Here is a 20,019-nt window from a genome sequence, read left to right as displayed (position 1 = left end):
AGAAAGTAAAGTTCGCCCAAGTATGGTCGGGAGACCGGGTCCTTATCCGGAATTTAGGAATACCTGGTGAGCACAAGTTGGCGGATCGCTGGGCGGCCACCCCCTGTGGGGTAGAGAGTCAGATGCCGAAGCTACCTGTTTACCGGGTGAGACCAGAGGATGGGAAGGCACCTGTCAAGGTACTCCATCAGAACCACCTGTTGCCTCTGGGTTGAGAGGTGCAGGTAGGCCAAAAACCCGAATGGGAATTTAGGACTAGTACAAGGACTCTGCGAGGGCACGGCCCACTACGAAAGAGATGGGGCCGGTCCCCACCCTAGAAAGGGATACGCCATCGGAAGACGATAATTTGGATGTGTGACATCTGTTTCCGTTCGCTAATTCCCCGGTATCCGGAATTATGATGTAGTGGCCATTACAGAGACTTGGCTGGCACCAGGGCAGGAATGGATTCTCAATATTCCTGGATTTCAGTGCTTTAAAAGGGATAGAGGGCGGAAAAAGGGGAGGAGGGGTGGCATTACTGGTCAGGGATACTATTACAGCTACAGAAAGGGTGGGTAATGTAGCAGGATCCTCTTTTGAGTCAATATGGGTGGAAGTCAGGAACACGAAGGGAGCAGTTACTCTATTGGGGGTATTCTATAGGCCCCCTGGTAGCAGCAGAGATACAGAGGAGCAGATTGGGAGGCAGATTTTGGAAAGGTGCAAAAATAACAGGGTTGTTATCATGGGTGACTTTAACTTCTCTGATATTGATTGGCACCTGATTAGTTCCAAGGGTTTAGATGAGGCAGAGTTTGTTAAGTGTGTCCAGGATGGATTCCTGTCACAGTATGTGGACAGGCCGACCAGGGGGAATGCCCTATTAGATCTAGTACTAGGTAATGAACTGGGTCAGGTCACAGATCTCTCAGTGGGTGAGCATCTGGGGGACAGTGACCACTGCTCCCTGGCCTTTAGCATTATCATGGAAAAGGATAGAATCAGAGAACACAGGAAAATTTTTAATTGGGGAAAGGCAAATTATGAGGCTATAAGGCTAGAACTTGCGGGTGTGAATTGGGATGATGTTTTTGCAGAGAAATGTACTATTGACATGTGGTTGATGTTTAGAGATGTCTTGCGGGATGTTAGGGATAAATTTGTCCCGGTGAGGAAGATAAAGAATGGTAGGTTGAAGGAACCATGGGTGACAAGTGAGGTGGAAAATCTAGTCAGGTGGAAGAAAGCAGCATACATGAGGTTTAGGAGGCAAGGATCAGATGGGTCTATTGAGGAATATAGGGAAGCAAGAAAGGAGCTTAAGAAGGGGCTGAGAAGAGCAAGAAGGGGGCAGAGAAGGCCTTGGCAAGTAGGGTAAAGGAAAACCCCAAGGCATTCTTCAATTATGTGAAGAAAAAAAGGATGACAGGAGTGAAGGTAGGACCGATTAGAGATAAAGGTGGGATGATGTGCCTGGAGGCTGTGGAAGTGAGCGAGGTCCTCAATGAATACTTCTCTTCGGTATTCACCAATGAGAGGGAACTTGATGACGGTGAGGACAATATGAGTGAGGTTGATGTTCTGGAGCATGTTGATATTAAGGGAGAGGAGGTGTTGGAGTTGTTAAAATACATTAGGATAGATAAGTCCCCGGGGCCTGACGGAATATTCCACAGGCTGCTCCAAGAGACAAGAGAAGAGAATGCTGAGCCTCTGGCTAGGATCTTTATGTCCTCGTTGTCCACGGGAATGGTACTGGAGAATTGGAGGGAGGTGAATGTTGTCCCCATGTTTAAAAAAGGTAGTAGGGATAGTCCGGGTAATTATAGACCAGTGAGTCTTTACGTCTGTGGTGGGAAAGCTGTTGGAAAAGATTCTTAGAGATAGGGTCTATAGGCATTTAGAGAATCATGGTCTGATCAGGGACAGTCAGCATGGCTTTGTGAAGGGCAGATCATGTCTAACAAGCCTGATAGAGTTCTTTGAGGAGGTGACCAGGCATATAGATGAGGGTAGTGTAGTGGATGTGATCTATATGGATTTTAGTAGGGCGTTTGACAAGGTTCCACACGGTAGGCTTATTCAGAAAGTTAGAAGACATGGGATCCAGGTAAGTTTAGCCAGGTGGTTTCAGAATTGGCTTGCCTGCAGAAGGCAGAGGGTGGTGGTGGAGGAAGTACATTCAGATCGGAGGATTGTGACTAGTGGTGTCCCACAAGGATCTGTTCTGAGACCTCTACTTTTCGTGATTTTTATTAACGACCTGGATGTGGGGGTAGAAGGGTGGGTTGGCAAGTTTGCAGGTGACACAAAGGTTGGTGGTGTTGTAGATAGTGTAGAGGATTGTCAAAGATTGCGGAGAGACATTGATAGGATGTAGAAGTGGGCTGAGAAGTGGCAGATGGAGTTCAACCCAGAGAAGTGTGAGGTGGTACACTTTGGAAGGACAAACTCCAAGGCAGAGTACAAAGTAAATGGCAGGATACTTGGTAGTGTGGAGGAGCAGAGGGATCTGGGGGTACATGTCCACAGATCCCTGAAAGTTGCCTCACAGGTGGATAGGGTAGTTAAGAAAGCTTATGCGGTGTTAGCTTTCATAAGTCGAGGGATAGAGTTTAAGAGTCGCGATGTAATGATGCAGCTCTATAAAACTCTGGTTAGGCCACACTTGGAGTACTGTGTCCAGTTCTGGTCACCTCACTATAGGAAGGATGTGGAAACATTGGAAAGGGTACAGAGGAGATTTACCAGGATGCTGCCTGGTTTAGAAAGTATGCATTATGATCAGAGATTAAGGGAGCTAGGGCTTTACTCTTTGGAGAGAAGGAGGATGAGAGGAGACATGATAGAGGTGTACAAGATAATAAGAGGAATAGATAGAGTGGATAGCCAGCGCCTCTTCCCCAGGGCACCACTGCTCAGTACAAGAGGACATGGCTTTAAGATAAGGGGTGGGAAGTTCGAGGGGGATATTAGAGGAAGGTTTTTTACTCAGAGAGTGGTTGGTGCATGGAATGCACTGCCTGGGTCAGTTGTGGAGGCAGATACACTAGTGAAGTTTAAGAGACTACTAGACAGGTATATGGAGGAATTTAAGGTGGGGGCTTATATGGGAGGCAGGGTTTGAGAGTCGGCACAACATTGTGGGCCGAAGGGTCTGTACTGTGCTGTACTATTCTATGTTCTATGTAAGAGGCTCATACAGCCGGCATTAGGGGAAGAGAGGCTGGAACCAGAACCCGAGGCAGAGGGTCACAGGTGCCGAGGGGTCCCAGTGAGGGTGAGGGTCCGACAGGTAGGCCCGGGGTGTCACCTGTGGTGTTTGAGCCGGAAGAGTCAGCAGAGGAGGTACAGAGGTCTCAGAGAAGTGGGCACCCCCCCCCCCTCAGGTGAGGTTGACCTATACAGCGCCGGGAGAACAGGGTATGATCTCTACAGCCCTGGGAAGTTATGTCACTGCTTTCCTAGGTTGGGTTTTGTGTTTTGCAAGGAGCAATAGTGAACTCTGTTGATGTTATTCCTCTGTTAATGCCGTTTTATTTGCTGGGGGAGAGTGTAAAGGGTTTTTTCTCTTATGTTACTGCGTATGTTAATCAAACGGCTTCTTTGTTATGTTAATCTTTTATGTTACTGCGTATTTTAATTAAAATGGTTTCTTTGTTATGTTAAATGCTGATAAAGTCTCTATCTAGCACTTTGCTTGGGTAACAGATAACAGTGTAAATGAACCAATGGGTGTCTATGTTATTCTTTCTTGGGCTGTTATGCTGTCTCATATGGCTGGGAAGCATGGGGTTTTGGAGGAGAGACCGTGAGGACGACGGACGTGCGAGGAAAGCTCAGGATGATCACTCCGGGTGGTCCCGAGCTGCGAATCGAAGGGATCTGAGTGGTCCCCGAGCTCCACCGTGTGCACGAAGAAATTGAACTTTGATAAGTCTGGCGCCTTTTCCATTCCTTTGTATTGAACTCCTATTAATTATATAGTTCCAATAATATCTATAAACTGTAATTCATTTAACTGTATCTGCTGTATTGTCTGTGATTTGGCGGGGTGGGGTACATCACAAAGTTTGGTGGGGCCGAGGGCTGCTTCCCTAGACGACAGCGAGCTGAGCGACCCTGAGGCTTGCCAGGGGGGCTACACTCCTTTCTGTTCTCTGCTTTTTCCCTGCCTCATCCGCTGGTCCATTTCCACAGCTTTCATCTGTGTCCATTTTGCAACAGCTTCTACATTTCAATACAGCCGCTGCAAAATGGACACAGATGAAAGCTGTGGAACTGATGGAAATTGTATGATCTCCATTAACTCTTGTACCATCTGGCCACTTTTGTTTGGGGTTCCTGGAGCTATAAGAAATCCTCTTTGCCCCATAGATTTCCAAAATTGTGAACAACTCCGAAACCCTATTGTGAGTCTGTGTAGATATGACATTTTTTTCCCTCCTTCCATCCCAATCAGGGTTTTTAATTGTGTCTGTTGCAGAGAGGTACCAGGAGCCATACTTGCTGATAACTACACTTCATATTCAGAGACAATAACTCATTCAAACATTCTAACATTTTAAATCATCAAGGAGCTATCTTGTAATTTGTCACAATTTTCTTTTTCCTTTCTCACTTTTTCAGTTAACACACATATGTATTCTTTAGGCTCTTCAGTCTTTATTATGCTGACATTTTTACTTAACACATTCTCTCTTAGTTGTGATAAAACTACGAAGGTCCATTGGGCTTTCTTCTTTTCCTCGGGCATTCTCTGGATTTTACCCAATGCCTTGTTGGTATCATCCACCTGATGTATTACATTAGCGACCTGGCGAATATTACATTAAAGTCAGCATTGATGGTATATTTTGTTCTGATTTCCTCACCAGTCTTATCTAGTTGAATCATTGAGCGCGTATGCTCAGAAAGTGTCACCATATTGAAGAACAAACAGATCTGAGGAATCAGGTACACAGACATCCCACCTCTCCCAGAAGCTCCAGGGAGTCTCCCGCATATTGATCGTGGCTCCCTGACTTCCACAAATTATATACAATATCCCGGAAATCGATTTTTTTTGAGAGGGAGAGGAAGAGGAAGAGCGAGAGGGAGCATCCTGATCAGTCTCGCTTTGTGCTAAGTAGACCTATCAGTTTTCTCTGTGGGTGGGCTTTACAGACAACCTCAAAAATAATGACAGTGTTGTTCGCTGCACTGTTTGCAACAGTGACTTTTCTATTGCCCATGGTGGATTAAAATGTAAAAGACATGCTGAGGTGAGTTTAACAGGTGTCATTTGTTCATTAGTATAGCTAATGTTATTTAAACTAGCTGGCTAGCTGCTAAGGAGCTACCCTATTGATGTCCTACGTGATGAGGCCAAACTCCCTGTCGATTTGCTTAAAGTTGTAATAGAATGAAAAAATGACTCCATGATAATATAAATATATTTTTTAATGTCACATTTGCTGCATATACCCAACTTGGTTTTCAGATTAGACAAAATCACTAAACAAAGTATTACATACACCCTTGGAGGTTGACGGGGGGGGGGGGCACGGGGGTGCTACCTCCCTGAGATGAGTTGAGTTTTTGCAGCGTGGGATGTCTGGAAACATAATTTGTTGGTAGTGGCAAAACTAAACTACAAAAGAAAGAAAGTGGCGTCACAGGTAGATAGGGTCATAAATTGAGTTTTTGGCACATTGGACTTCATTAATCAATGTAACCAGGTGACCATTCATTGTTCTTTTTATTGTTACAGTGCACTTAAGTATTCACACTGGCAATGCTAAAATAGTTGCTTATGCCTTTAAGAGAAAGCAGTGATGTCATCATGCACCTGCAGAGTCAGAAAAGGAGTTAGTGTTCTAGAAAGAATGTCAAGTACCAGATGTATGGTGAGGAAATGTGTATAATAGGAGGGAGGAGAAGATGGCGGTGCAACATAGCACACGCAGCCGTTCCGAATTGATATCGTATCTGTGAAGTAGGATGCCATGCACAATCCTGATTTGATAGAGACAGACATGAAGAAGCACGGAGGAACATCTGAAATGCCTGCTTCGCTGCCGCTGCTACTATGCGATCGAGAATCTCCAGAGGGAAAGCCCCAAATCCTCCGCTTTGCCTGTTGCAACGGCCGGGGTCAAAGCGCTTGGCGGAGATGGTGCTCAATGCATCGGTGTTAGGAAGCTGGTCGGAGGCTCAGAGTTTTCGGATGGACTCAGAGTCAGACTGTGGTCGGATGCTTCCGGGATGCTGCATCGGCAAGTTTGCGGCGCTGGAGGTTTACCGTCTGCGTGAGATGATGGGACTTTTGAGAGACTTTGAGACTTTACCGTGCCCATGGTCTGTTCTTATCAAATTTCAGTATTGCTTTGCACTGTTGTAACTATATGTTATAATTATGTGGCTTTTATCAGTTTTTCAGTCTTGGTTTGTCATGTGTTTCTGTGATATCATTCTGGAAAAACATTGTATCATTTCTTAATGCATGCATTACTAAATGACAGTAAAAGAGGACTTCGTGTCCTCATAATCTAATATTTGATAATATCCATGCAAATTCATTTATACTTGTTTGTAAATCAAGAATATCGATGATTTGGCATGTTTTACATGTGGATGCTTTAGATTTTTGCGAATAAGTTATTGGCACTGGATAGCATGGTTGTGCAAAGTTCCTTATCGGTTTAGTAGGTTAGTCCTTCTTATAATTTAACTACAAGACAATATATTGTAAACGTTTTTGTGAAAGTTTATTTTTGTTCATGACCAAATGTGAATGTAATGGAGTAATGTGATAATCTCTGTTCATATAGTGTGAGCAAGAATTCGTTTCAGGGACTAGACAATGCGTGTTTGGAAGTGAGGTATTAGTGTGCCGAAGTTAGTGTACCTCTAGTTAAGATGAGATGTATTTTTTCATATTTTTGATATCGTATACGTACAGGGTTGGTGGGATCCTAATGTTGGTTTGTATTTTTTTTTAGAATTGGTTTTATATATTTTGTTTTATAGATTTTCATACTGCAGAAGTTACTAGTTGATATACAAGGGTGCGGACCAAAATTAAGCTGAGATTGTAACAGCAGGAAATGTGTTATTTTAAATATATTTTATTTTTATTTTGATACCCTCTTTCTTCATTAAAACACCTAAAACAGATAAAGTAATTGATGACCTGAAAAACTATTTGTTGTGCTTAGTGTGTATTTTTCCCAGGCTACAAAATCAATGTATTGAGTATGAGAGATGGGATGTTATGTTGAAGTTGTACAAGACATTGGTAAGGCCTAATTTAGATTAGATTATGAAGACACGCAATCCTCTTTTTATTGTCATTTAGTAATGCATGCATTAAGAAATGATACAATATTTGGATTACTGTGTGCAGTTTTGGTCACCTAGCTACAGGAAAGATGTAAACGAGGTTGAAGGAGTACAGAGAAAACTTACAAGGACGTTCAAGCAACACACACAAAATGCTGGTGGAACGCAGCAGGTCAGACGGCATCCATTGGAAAAAGCACAGTCGACGTCTCAGCCCGAAATGAGGGCAAGGGTGCTTCTTCCATCTGACACTGACCAAGTAATACATTCTAACAGTGTTTTGAAAGAAACAATGCTGAAATAATTTGTAATGCTGTAACATTGTGCTTCAGATAACAGTGCCATTCCATGGAAGTGAAGGCAAGTATTCGCTCTATTGATGGACAAAGTTTTTCCTCTGGTACTTAAGTCCAGACTAACACCCATCATATCCATTTTGAAGAGTCTGAAGCAAATCAGATGTAGCACCCTGTTCTGAGTTAGTAGTAGCGAAATCTGATGATTCTTCATTATTCTAAAAAGAGCAAAGCATACTTGTTATATGTAGGGATCAACAGTTTCACCCAATTGCCAGCAGTAAATAACCATACTGAACAAAATAGATGGTGGGAGGTTTACAACTATCCTAGTGACCAGGCAAGACAACTAAATGCTGGAGGAGCTCAGCAGGCCAGACAACATCTATGGAATAGAGAACAATCAACATCTTGGCCTGAAACATCGATTGTACTCTTTTCCATAGATGCTGCCTGGCCTGTTGAGTTCCTCCAGCATTTTGTGTGTGTCACTTAGATTTCCAGCATCTGGTTACTTTCTCTTGGTTGAGCTTAGTAGCCAGATGCATTGTGGGGAATATTCTAATAAAAGCAACCATTTTAAGAAGGGAAAGCAGATGTCGTCTGCATGGATTTTCAGGAACAAACAAACCATTAGTCAGCAAAATTAAGGTGCATGAAAGTAAAGGTTCATATTTGACTGGGGTAGCAATAGACTAAAAACAAGAAACATAAAGGGGGAGGTGTGGCCTGGGGGCAGACACTGCCAACCCTGACACACCAGGCAAGGTGATTTGATTCCAAACAATTAGTTTGTTGATCATTACAGAATGTCTCTCTGGGACTTCCCACTCCATCCTGTCTCACGGCCCCTTTACCCAACCATGATTCCCCTCTCCTTGTCCCCTTCGAACTCTCAGTCCACAATAGAGACCCATATTAGAATCAGGTTTATCATCACTCATCTATCATGAAATTTCTTTTTTTTTTCAACAGTAGTAGTACAGTGCAATATATAAAATTTGTGTAGTTCTGTGCAAAGGTCTTCAGCAGCCTAGGTATATATATATGCACCTAAGAATTCTGCACAGTACTGTATGTGAAAATGTCAGAGCATGTTCAGTAGTAATTAGCAAAGGGTACAAACTCCAAGTTTTCATAATGAAAAGCATAGAGTACAAAGGCAGGGATGTTATATTGACTCTGGCTAACTGGTAGACTCCAACTGGATTATTATATCCATTTCAGGGACTGAGACACCATAGAGAGGACGTAAAGTAGTATTTGCTGGAATTAGTTCATGAATGATGTATTCAGAGTGCAAGGTTAGATGGTGAACTGCCATTTGCTATGGAGCAGAGAAAGCTGAGAAGGTATTTCAGACGTCTGTATAATATCATGAGTGACCTAGTTAGGTTCAGTGGAGCACAGCTGTTACCCGGGCAGATGTTTCAATGGACAGGAAGTACAATTTGTTAAAATGGGTATAGATGCACATCAGATCATAAGAGACCATAAGACTACCAGAAGTAGGAACCGAATTAGGCAATTCAGCCCATCAATTCTGCTCCACCACTCCATCCTGTTGATTTATTATCTTTCTCAACCCTTTTCTTCTGGCATCTACCCGCCACCTTTGATGCCCTGACAATTCAAGAACCTGTCAACCACCTCTTTAAAAATACTCCATGCCTTGGCCTCCACAACTGTCCATGGCAATGAACTCCACAAATTCATCATCTCTGGCTAAAGAAATTCCTTCTCATCTCTGTTCTAAGAGGATGACCCTCTATTCTGAGGCTGTGACCAATGGTCCTGGACTCACCATCTATAGGAAATATTCTCTTCATATCCACTCTATCTAGCTCTTTCACTATTGATTAGAGTTCAATGAAATTACTCCTCATTCCTCTAAACTCCAGCAAGTATAGGACCATAGCCATCAAACGCATCTCATACATTAACATAGTCATAGTCATACTTTATTGATCTCGGGAGAAATTGGTATATTCGTTACAATTGCACCATAAATAATAAATAGTAATAGAACCATAAATAGTTAAATAGTAATATGTAAATTATGCCAGTAAATTATGAAATAAGTCCAGGACCAGCCTATCGGCTAAGGGTATCTGACCTTCCAAGGGAGGAGTTGTAACGTTTGATGGCCACAGGCAGGAATGACTTCCTATGACGCTCTGTGCTGCATCTCGGAGGAATGAGTCTCTGGCTGAATGTACTCCTGTGCCCACCCAGTACATTATGTAGTGGATGGGAGACATTGACCAAGATGACATGCAACTTAGACAGCATCCTCTATTCAGACACCACGGTGAGAGAGTCCAGTTCCATCCCCACAACATCACTGGCCTTACGAATGAGTTTGTTGATTCTGTTGGTGTCTGCTACCCTCAGCCTGCTGCCCCAGCACACAACAGCAAACACGATAGCACTGGCCACCACAGACTCGTAGAACATCCTCAGCATTGTCCGGCCGATGTTAAAGGACCATTTCATTGCCAAAATCATTCTTGTGAATTTACTCTTAACCCTCTCCAATGTCAGCACAATTTCTTAGATAAAGGGCACAATACTGCTCACAATACTCCGTGTAGTCTGACCAATGCCTTAAAATGCCCCAATCTTATATTCTAGTCCTTCAAAATGAATGTATACATTGCATTTGACTTCGTTACAACTTACTCAACTTCCAAGTAAACCTTTCAAGCATCCTGTACAAGGACTCCTAAGTCCCTTTGCACCTCTGACATTTGAATTTTCTCTCTGTTTAGAAAATATGCTGCACCTTCATTCCTTCTACCAAAGTGCATTTCCCTACACCGTTTTCCATCTGCCATTTCTTTACCCATTCTCCCAATCTGTCCAAGTCCTTCTGGAGACTCATTGCTTCTTCAAAACTACCTGCCTGTCCACTTATCTTTGTGTTGTCAGCAAACTTGGCTACAAAGTCACCAATTCCTTCATACAAATTATTGACATACTGTATAATGTGAAAAGAAACAGTCCCAACAACCACCACTCTGGAACACCTTTAGTCACCGGCACCAGCTAGAAAATGTCACCTTTATTCCTATGCTTTTCCTCTTGTCAGACAGCCAGTCTTCTATCCATGCTAGTATCTTTCCTGTAATACCATGGCTGTCATCTTACCAACAGAGCCACCCCACCCCTCTGCCCACTTATCGATACAATATTTTCTTGGATGTTAAGCTCCTAACTAGGATCTTTCAGCCACAACTCAGTGATGCCTGTAATATCATACCTGCCAATCTCTAACTGCGCTACAAGATCATCTACCTTATTCCGTATACTGTGTGCATTCAAAAATAACACCTTCAGTCCTGTATTCATCACACTTTTTGATTTTGTCCCCGTTACACTTCACCTCATCCCATTGATTGCAACTTTGCCCCAGTATCTGCCTGCCCTTCCTCACAGACTCAGTACACAACATTTCAACTTGTATAGGAACTGCCCCATCCTCGGCTCTATCACTCCAGTTCCCATCCCCTGCCAAATTAGTTTAAACACTCCCCAACAGCTTTAGCAAATCTGCACAAATGATTTTGGTCCATCTCCAGTTCATGAGTAACCCACCGTTTTTGTACGGGCCCTGCCTTCCCCAGAAGTGATCCTAATGATCCAGAAATCTGAAAGCCTGCCCTCTGCACCACTTCCCCAGCCACTCATTCAACTGTACTATCATCCTATTCCTGTCCTGACAAGCAGACGCTAGGGGTACTCTAGAGATTACTACCTTGGAGGTTCTGATCTTCAGTCTCTTCCTTAACTCGCTACACTAACTGTGCAGGACCTCTTACCCCTTTCTACTGATGTGTCAATGTGCACCACAACGTCTGGCTGCTCACCCTCTCTCTTGGGAACTTTCTGCAGCCACACAATCTCATGACTGTCATTGTAACTATAGAGTCTCTGATGACTATTGCTCGGCCTGACTTTACCCTTCTCGGCTGGGCCTCAGATCCGGACAGAGTGCCACTGGCCTGGCAGCTCTGCTGCATCCTGATAGGTCATCTGCCCTCCACCCAGCAGCAACAAGGGGCACACTTGTTAATGAGGGGAATGGTCAGAGGGGAGCCCTGCACTGACTGCTTCCTCCCCTTACCCTTCCTGATGGTCATGATTATAGTTGGAACTCATACTTGTAGCGTGGTTAAAACTGTATTAGTCAAGGCTTTGAGAAGTGTATTATTCAGACAAATAAGGAAAAATAACTTGCAAGTCAGCGGGTGGTGGGGCGCAGAAAGCAGTGGAATGAAACTCATGGGATTTCTGTAATAAATCTAATGAGCCAAATGGCTTCCTTTTGTATTTTAAGAATTCTATGAAACTGCAGATTTTAGAAATTAAATTATCAAACATTTGATACATGCTCAGTGATATTGAACCCCCAAACCCACGCTCTGGCCAAAGCCTGATTTGCATCTTTCTTTTATAAATGCACATTAAACTGGCCTTGTAACAGAGCTCTAGACAATTGCAGACATTTAGATGATAACATACCTGTTGTCTTACTTCAATGCTTGTATCTTCGTTTCTGTCTATAACAACTAAAATACACCATTATAAATTTCAGATAGTTAACAATTAGCCTTGTTTCTCATCATCATTTTTCTGTGGAAAAGTCAGATTTGACTCAATCTCTCATATTTTGGTCCAGGTCAATGTGGTTTCCTTATAATTGTAGTTGAACGTACTGTGGGGATCTCAGGGACAACTGACATTTTCCTCATTTTGTGGGGCTGATTTCATTGGGTGCACTATGAAATTATACTCATGTGGTCTGTGACTTTATTTGGATATAAACTCCTGGGCTCAACAGAGCAGAGAATATGGATGTAGAGTAGTGTCCTGTTGTGCCAGGACTCTGGAGCAGGTGATCCAGGCAGCGGCTCCTTTGCTCCATGTTGGCAAGGGGTTGCGGGTTGGTGCTTATGTGTGACAAGGTTGAAAGAACATAGCAAGCTGGGGCTGGGGCTGGGGCTCAAAAGCTAGAGGTAAGGAACAGAAACTGGTGATATGGTATGATACTTTCATAACTATATTATTTAAAGTCTCTGAGGTAGCAGATCCACTTTGTACTGCATTGTGGCAGGGCTTGGAAATACCATGAAGACATCTGTGGAAAGTAGAGAGATACAGGACAAATACAGAAATTGGTGGAAAGCATTGTCCCAAATCAGCAGTTGGAGATGATGCAGTGAACCAAACCATTTCTCCATTTTCAAACCAAGGAGTTTAGTCTCCCTCTCTTCCACAGTCCCACTCACCCTCTTTGCCCCCCTCTATTCTCAGCAGCAGGAGCTTGTTTCTACAATCCAGGTTATTCACAGGTCAGGATCTTTTCATTCCCAAAATTGAGTTTGATAAGATGTGTCAAGACAGAAGCCTGGTATAAGACCATAAGACAAAGGAGCAGAAGTTGGCCATTCCGCCCATCGAGTCTGCTCCGCCATTTTATCATGAGCTGATCCATTCTCCCATTTAGTACCACTCCCCCGCCTTCTCACCATAAACTTTGATGCCCTGGCTACTCAGATACCTATCAATCTCTGCCTTAAATACACCCAATGATTTGGCCTCCACTGCCGCCCATGGCAACAGATTCCATAGATTCATCACCCTCTGGCTAAAACAATTTCTTCGCATCTCTGTTCTGAATGGGCGCCCTTCAATCCTTAAGTCATGCCCCCTCGTACTAGATTGTGTAGTGATTGTGTAGCCTTGGGGCAGGCTGACCTGCAGTATCACCTTCAGGATCAGGGTCTGTGGACAGTGAGAGTCTTTAAACAAAATGGGAATTCAGGGGAACGCGTAGTGGCCTTTGGTTTCAGGGAAAGTTGGATACACATGTGACTCGTAATAAAGACTTCTAGCCTTGTCCATTTGCTAACCCCAAGAACAGGTATTTAGTGCAACAACCTGTGCTAGGGATTTGACATTTCTACAATGACATTGTGGGTATAAAGGAAAGGAAGATAATGTACTGAGACAATTTCTTCACAACTGTTCTACTTTAAAAGTTAAAGACAAAATAGTGTAACAGGGTCCTGAATTACCCCTATAGACTGTGCTTTTGAAGAGACAGAGAGGTATTTACCACCGATATCTTGTTTTGAAAGGAGAGAGAGACAAGGACTAACTGTTGGACTGTCACTTTAAGGCACGAGAAAGAACTGGCTAACTTTTGGATTTCTGCTGAGTTGGAGATGGCACCGGGCAGCTTGTAAGTTGCTATGGTGACCGAAGGCGGTGTTATTTGATGGACAATCGATGTTATGATTTTCTGGCAGTGTGTTTATACTTCTCAAAGACATTTGCTTGCTTGTGCATTTCTTATACAGAGAAGGAGGAGTTATTTGAATGACAGTTGATACCCAGTACGGGTGAGATAAATAGGAGGTCAGATGATATAGACCTCAGACACATGTTTTGGACACTGAATGAGCTTTGTTGTGCCCGCAGAAAAAGTGGGTTTTTGGAGGATCGATCAGGCAGATCGATCAGTTGGCTCTTGCAGCGAAAAGAAACGAGATTGATTGGTGATGAGTTGTCCATGTGTCCACCCTTGCCTGGGTGATAGCTCCACCACAGAAAACTCCTTTGTTGTGGTCACAGTCGGTGACTTCTAAAGGATTTCAGAGGACAATGAGAATATCGAGGGCGTCAACACACCTGAAGACACAAATCTCTCCCTCTCTCTCTCTATCACTACTCAATTCAATACCACGAACTGAACTGAACTTTACTCATCATCGTAAGACTATCTTTTTACCCCTAGACTTGAAGAAGCTTAGTTTTTCATATATATTTCCCCACTTACTGATATACTTATTTATATATAATCATTGCTAACCTGTTTGATTTATCTACATTTATATTACTTTATTGCATAGTTACTAATAAATATTATTAGTTAATGGCAATACTGGACTCCAAAGTGTTTTCTATTTCTGCTGGTTCTTTATTCCCATCACGGGTTACGTAACAACAGTTACGTAAACGTTTTTATTTCCATTCTGAATTCTTGTGGAAGTGGAAAGGATTTGATACTTACGGCATTTACAGTGATGTGTTGCAAAGAACACAGACATAATAACACAGCTGACCAATAGTGCAATCGGTATGCTCCATTCTAAGATGCTGGTGTGACAACTTTGATCTGAAATTGTGTGACAATGAAACACTGTGTAAGTTGAATGTGTCCCAATGCAGCATTTATTTAACACCTTCACCTTGGTAAACCAACCCAAGGAATTTTTTTTTCGGAGCATTAGCAAACCAACGCATAAAATCTTCTCAGGCTTCCAGGTGGGTGCAGGTGTCAATTTTAACCAACATTTCAATGTCGTATTCCACAATCTTCATCTAGATGATGCCTAGGCATGTCTAGCCTTGTGGAATATATACTGAAATCTCGTTGTCCGTCCCTCACAATTGGCTAATTATCAGTTGACCCACATTGTTTAGAATCATATTCCAGTTCTTACTTAGAGCGAGGCTCACATCTTTGTTCAAATTCTTATTCTTGTCTTATTTCAATGGCTTCCTTCACCAGGCAGTCCCAAAAGCCATTGGCATGGCACAGTAGTTCTGTGCCATTGAAGTCAATCCTGTGGTCATTGCATATGCACTGTTCTGCTACCGCCAATTTCTCCAGGTAACCCAAACAGATACACTTCCTATGCTCCTTGATGCAGGTTTCCACCGTGCGTCCCGTCTGGCAGATACACGCTCCTCCACATTCACAGGGTGTTATGTAAATGCCAGCCATCCTGAATCCCAGGTCATCTTTGACCCTGATAAGCTGGAATCTGAGCTTCCTTATGGGTCTGTTAATGGTATTTATCCAATATTTCATCAGAATCCTGCTGATCCTTCCAGAAACTGTGGAAATATCAGGAAGATGGATGGTAGCTATGGGTTCCTCATTGGCGTTAGGTTTCCTGGTTTTTCCACTGGCCCTGTTAAGGGCCCGATTGATTTCTTTTGCCTTGTAGCCATTCTGTAGGAATATTGTGCGTAATCGTCTTAATTCCTCATACAGATTCTCCAGGTGCGAAAGATCTTCGACAGTTGACCAAAGTAGGAAGAACTGGTATACGTTGGGAGGCGTGACGGTGGCTGTTATTGTCATGGCGTAAGTCTGTGTGAGTGGGCTTCTGATAGGTGCCTTGCCTGAGGCTACTGTCTAGTTTCTTTCGTATTAGAATGTCCAGGAATGGGAGGCAACTATTTATCTCCATCTCCATCGTAAATTGAATGTTTGGGTGTATGTTGCTCAGATGGTCGTGGTACTATTGGAGTGCCTGGAGTCCATGTGGCCATACTACGAAGGTGTCATCAACATATCTAAAGAAGCATTTGGAGCTCAAGGGCGATGAGCTCAGAACCCTCTATTCAAAAGTCCTCCATGTAGAAATTAGCAATAGCTGGCGACAAAGGCAAAAGCAGAAAGCTGAATGGCTGAGCACTAACCAATCAGAAAGAACAGATGAGGGGAGTTGAGTATATAGACCAACAGACTAGACATTCCCTTGCATCATCGCTGATGAAGATGGCGGAGTTTGTCATTGAAATATCAGCTAAAATTGACACCTAGACCCGGCTGGAATCTTGAGAAGAATTTATGTGTCACATGTGCTGGAAAAGCACTAGATCCCTTTTCATTGGCAAAGAAACTTGACAACAAATTACAAAAGGAAATGTTATGAAATACCTATGGGCTGGACACCCCACATTCAGCACAGTTAAGTACACTGTAACAAATTGCGAAGGCTGAACTGAATCAAAAAATAGACAAGTAACGGACATACTAGTCTGTAACCATTGCCCCAAAGTCCTTCGTGCCTGGCTAGATCTTTGCCCAAAACGACACACCAGGAAAGCATAGTATGCTAAATAAACAAAAGCCAGGGGCTATAGGGGTCCTCTTTATTGATTCTGAGCTCCATAAATTCCCAAGGCGAAGACAAAGAAGCCTCCTGTTTACCACAGCCTCCCTCAGCTGAGTAATTAGAAAAATTCACATTGAACACCACTTGGAAATGTGATGGAGTAGAGCAAGGAGACAGAATCTACTCTGGTCGGGGTCTTCAATGTCCAATAGTATGGCATCAGGATTGACCTCGCTGAAGGAGTTCATAAGCAGAAAGCTTGTACCAGGGTTGTGGCAAGAGAAAAGGGAACCAAGGTGATGCAAAATCTCTTCAGCCTCATCCACATAAATCAGTAAATTGGTTTCTTATTTTCTCATGTACTGAAGTACAGAGAAAAAATAATTTTGAATCTCATCCATACTGATCATTGTATCAGTGCATTGAGAGCAAGTGAAAGTAAGAACAGATTGCAGAATATAGTGACCCAGTTACAGAGAAAGCGCAGTGCAGGAAGACAAGGTGCAAGACCAGGACAAGGCTGATTGTAAGGTCAAAAGTCCATCTTATCATACTAGAGGGCCATTCAGTAGTATTATAACAGAGGGATACAACCTGTCTTCAGGTGTCCTGGTTCTGGTTTTCAGGTTTTAATATCTTCTGCCAAATAGAAAGGGGGGCTTGGAGCAGGGGGCAGGGATTCAGATTTCTGGATCATTGGGACTTCTTTTGGGGCAGGTGTGACCTGTACAATAAGGACGGGCTGCACTTGAATCCCAGGGGGACCAATATCGTGGCGGGGAGATTTGCTAAGGCTACTGGGGAGAGTTTAAACTAGAATTGTTGGGGGGTTGGGAACCGAACTGAAGAAACTGGGGAAGAGGCGGTTGGCTCACAAATAGAGAAAGCTTGGAGACAGTGTGTGAGGGGGGATAGGCAGGTGATAGAGAAGAGACGCGCTCAGACGGACGGTTTGAGATGTGTCTATTTTAACGCAAGGAGTATTGTGAACAAAGCAGATGAGCTTAGAGCGTGGATCAGTACTTGGAGCGATGATGTGGTGGACATTACAGAGACTTGGATGGCTCAGGGACAGGAATGGCTACTTCAAGTGCCGGGTTTTAGATGTTTCGGAAAGGACAGGGAGGGAGGCAAAAGAGGAGGGGGCATGGCACTTTTGATCAGAGATAGTGTCACGGCTGCAGAAAAGGTGGACGTCATGGAGGGATTGTCTACGGAGTCTCTGTGGGTGGAGGTTAGGAACAGGAAGGCGTCAATAACCTTACTGGGTGTTTTTTTTTTATATATATAGGCCGCCCAGTAGTAACAGAGATATCGATGAGCAGGTAAGGAAACAGCTCCTGGAAGGGTGTAATAATAACAGAGCTGTCGTGATGGGAGATTTTAATTTCCCAAATATCAATTGGCATCTCCCTAGAGCAAAGGGTTTAGATGGGTGGAGTTTGTTACGTGTGTTCAGGAAGGCTTCTTGACACAATATATAGATAAGTCTACAAGAGGAGATACTGTACTTGATTTGGTCAGGTGTCAGATCTCTCAATGGGAAAGCATTTTGGAGATAGTGATCATAATAAAGTCAAAAGTATAAATTATAATTCTATCTCCTTTACAATAGCATTGGAGAGAGATAGGAACAGACAAGTTAGAAAAGCGTTTAATTGGAGTAAGGGGAATTATGAGGCTGTCAGGCAGGAAATTGGAAGCTTAAATTGGGAACCGATGTTCTCAGGGAAAAGTATGGAAAAAATGTGGCAAATGTTCAGGGGATATTTGTGTGGAGTTCTGCATATGTACGTTCCAATGAGACAGGGAAGTTATGGTAGGGTACAGGCACCATGGTGTACAAAGGCTGTAATAAATCTAGTCAAGAAGAAAAGAAAAGCTTACAAAAGGTTCAGAGAGCTAGGTAATGTTAGAGATCTAGAAGATTATAAGGCTAACAGGAAGGAGCTTAAAAAGGAAATTAGGAGAGCCAGAAGGGGCCATGAGAAGGCCTTGGTGGGCCAGATTAGGGAAAACCCCTAAGGCGTTCTACAAGTATGTGAAGAGCAAGAGGATAAGACGTGAAAGAATAGGACCTATCAAGTGTGACAGTGGGAAAGTATGTATGGAACCAGAGGAAATAGCAGAGGTACTTAATGATTACTTTACTTCAGTATTCACTGTGGAAAAGGATATTGGTGATTGTAGTGCTGACTTGCAGCAGACTGAAAAGCTTGAGCATGTAGATATTAAGAAAGAGGATGTGCTGGAGCTTTTGGAAAGCATCAAGTTGGATAAGTTGCCGGGACCGGATGAGATGTACCCCAGGCTACTATGGGAGGCGAGGGAGGAGATTGCTGAGTCTCTGGCGATGATCTTTGCATCATCAATGGGAACTGCAGAGGTTCTGGAGGATTGGAGGGTTGCGGATGTTGTTCCTTTATTCAAGAAAGGCAGTAGAGGTAGCCCAGGAAATTATAGACCACTGAGTCTTACTTCAGTGGTTGGTAAGTTGATGGAGAAGATCCTGAGAGGCCGGATTTTTGAACTTTTGGAGCAGTATAATATGATTAGGAATAGTCAGCATGGCTTTGTCAAGGGCAGGTCGTGCCTTACAAGCCTGATTGAATTTTTTGTGGATGTGACTAAACACATTGATGAAGGAAGTGCAGTAGATGTAGTGTACATGGATTTCAGTAAGGCATTTGATAGGTACCCCATGCAAGGCTTATTGAGAAAGTAAGGAGGCATGGGATCCAAGGGGACATTGCTTTGTGGCTCCAGAACTGGCTTGCCCACAGAAGGCAAAGAGTGGTTGTAGACGGGTCATATTCTGCATGGAGGTCGGCGACCAGTGGTGTGCCTGAGGGATCTGTTCTGGGACCCTTACACTTTGTGATTTTTTTTAAACGACCTGGATGAGGAAGTAGAGGGGTGGGTTAGTAAGTTTGCTGGTGACACAAAGGTTGGAGGTGTCGTGGATAGTGTGGAGGGCTGTCAGAGGTTACAGCGGGACATTGATAAGATGCAAAACTGGCCTGAGAAGTGGCAGATGGAGTTCAACCCAGATAAGTGTGAAGTGGTTCATCTTGGTAGGTCAAATATGATGGCAGAATATAGTATTAATGGTAAGATTCTTGGCAGTGTGGAGGATCAGAGGGATCTTGGGGTCCGAGTCCATAGGATGCTCAAAGCAGCTGCTCTGTGGTTAAGAAGGCATACAGTGTATTGTCCTTCATTAATTGTGGAATTGAATTTAGGAGCTGAGAGGTAATGTTGCAGCTATATAGGACCCTGGTCAGACCCCGCTTGGAGTACTGTGCTCAATTCTGGTACGCCTCAGTGCAGGAAGGTTGTGGAAGCCATAGAAAGGGAGCAGAGGAGATTATACAAGGACGTTGCCTGGATTGGGGAGCGTGCCTTATGAAAACAGGTTGAGTGAACTCAGCCTTTTCTCCTTGGAGCGACAGAGGATGAGAGGTGACCTAATAGAGGTGTATAAGATGATGTGAGGC

The 20,019-nt window shown here is 43.4% G+C and overlaps 1 protein-coding gene across 4 annotated transcripts in view; it reads right to left on the bottom strand.

Annotated features, from left to right (window-relative positions):
• Positions 1–5,435: 5,435 nt before the first annotated feature.
• Positions 5,436–20,019, bottom strand: part of LOC140198103 (uncharacterized) — a 78,550-nt gene continuing 63,966 nt past the window's right edge. For all 4 annotated transcript variants that reach the window (XM_072259009.1, XM_072259008.1, XM_072259010.1 and 1 more), the window contains 3 exons: positions 14,683–14,787; positions 12,129–12,175; positions 5,436–7,822 (listed from right to left, as the gene is read on the bottom strand). In XM_072259009.1, coding sequence (XP_072115110.1) covers positions 7,724–7,822; positions 12,129–12,175; positions 14,683–14,787 — 251 coding nt within the window. In that variant the 3' untranslated portion in view covers positions 5,436–7,723. The remainder of the gene's footprint in view (positions 7,823–12,128; positions 12,176–14,682; positions 14,788–20,019) is intronic.

Source organism: Mobula birostris, chromosome 5 (genome assembly GCF_030028105.1).
Source record: "Mobula birostris isolate sMobBir1 chromosome 5, sMobBir1.hap1, whole genome shotgun sequence".
NCBI lineage: Eukaryota > Metazoa > Chordata > Chondrichthyes > Myliobatiformes > Myliobatidae > Mobula > Mobula birostris.
Note: the sequence above shows the minus strand (reverse complement) of the source record. Positions and strands in the feature narration are given on the sequence as shown.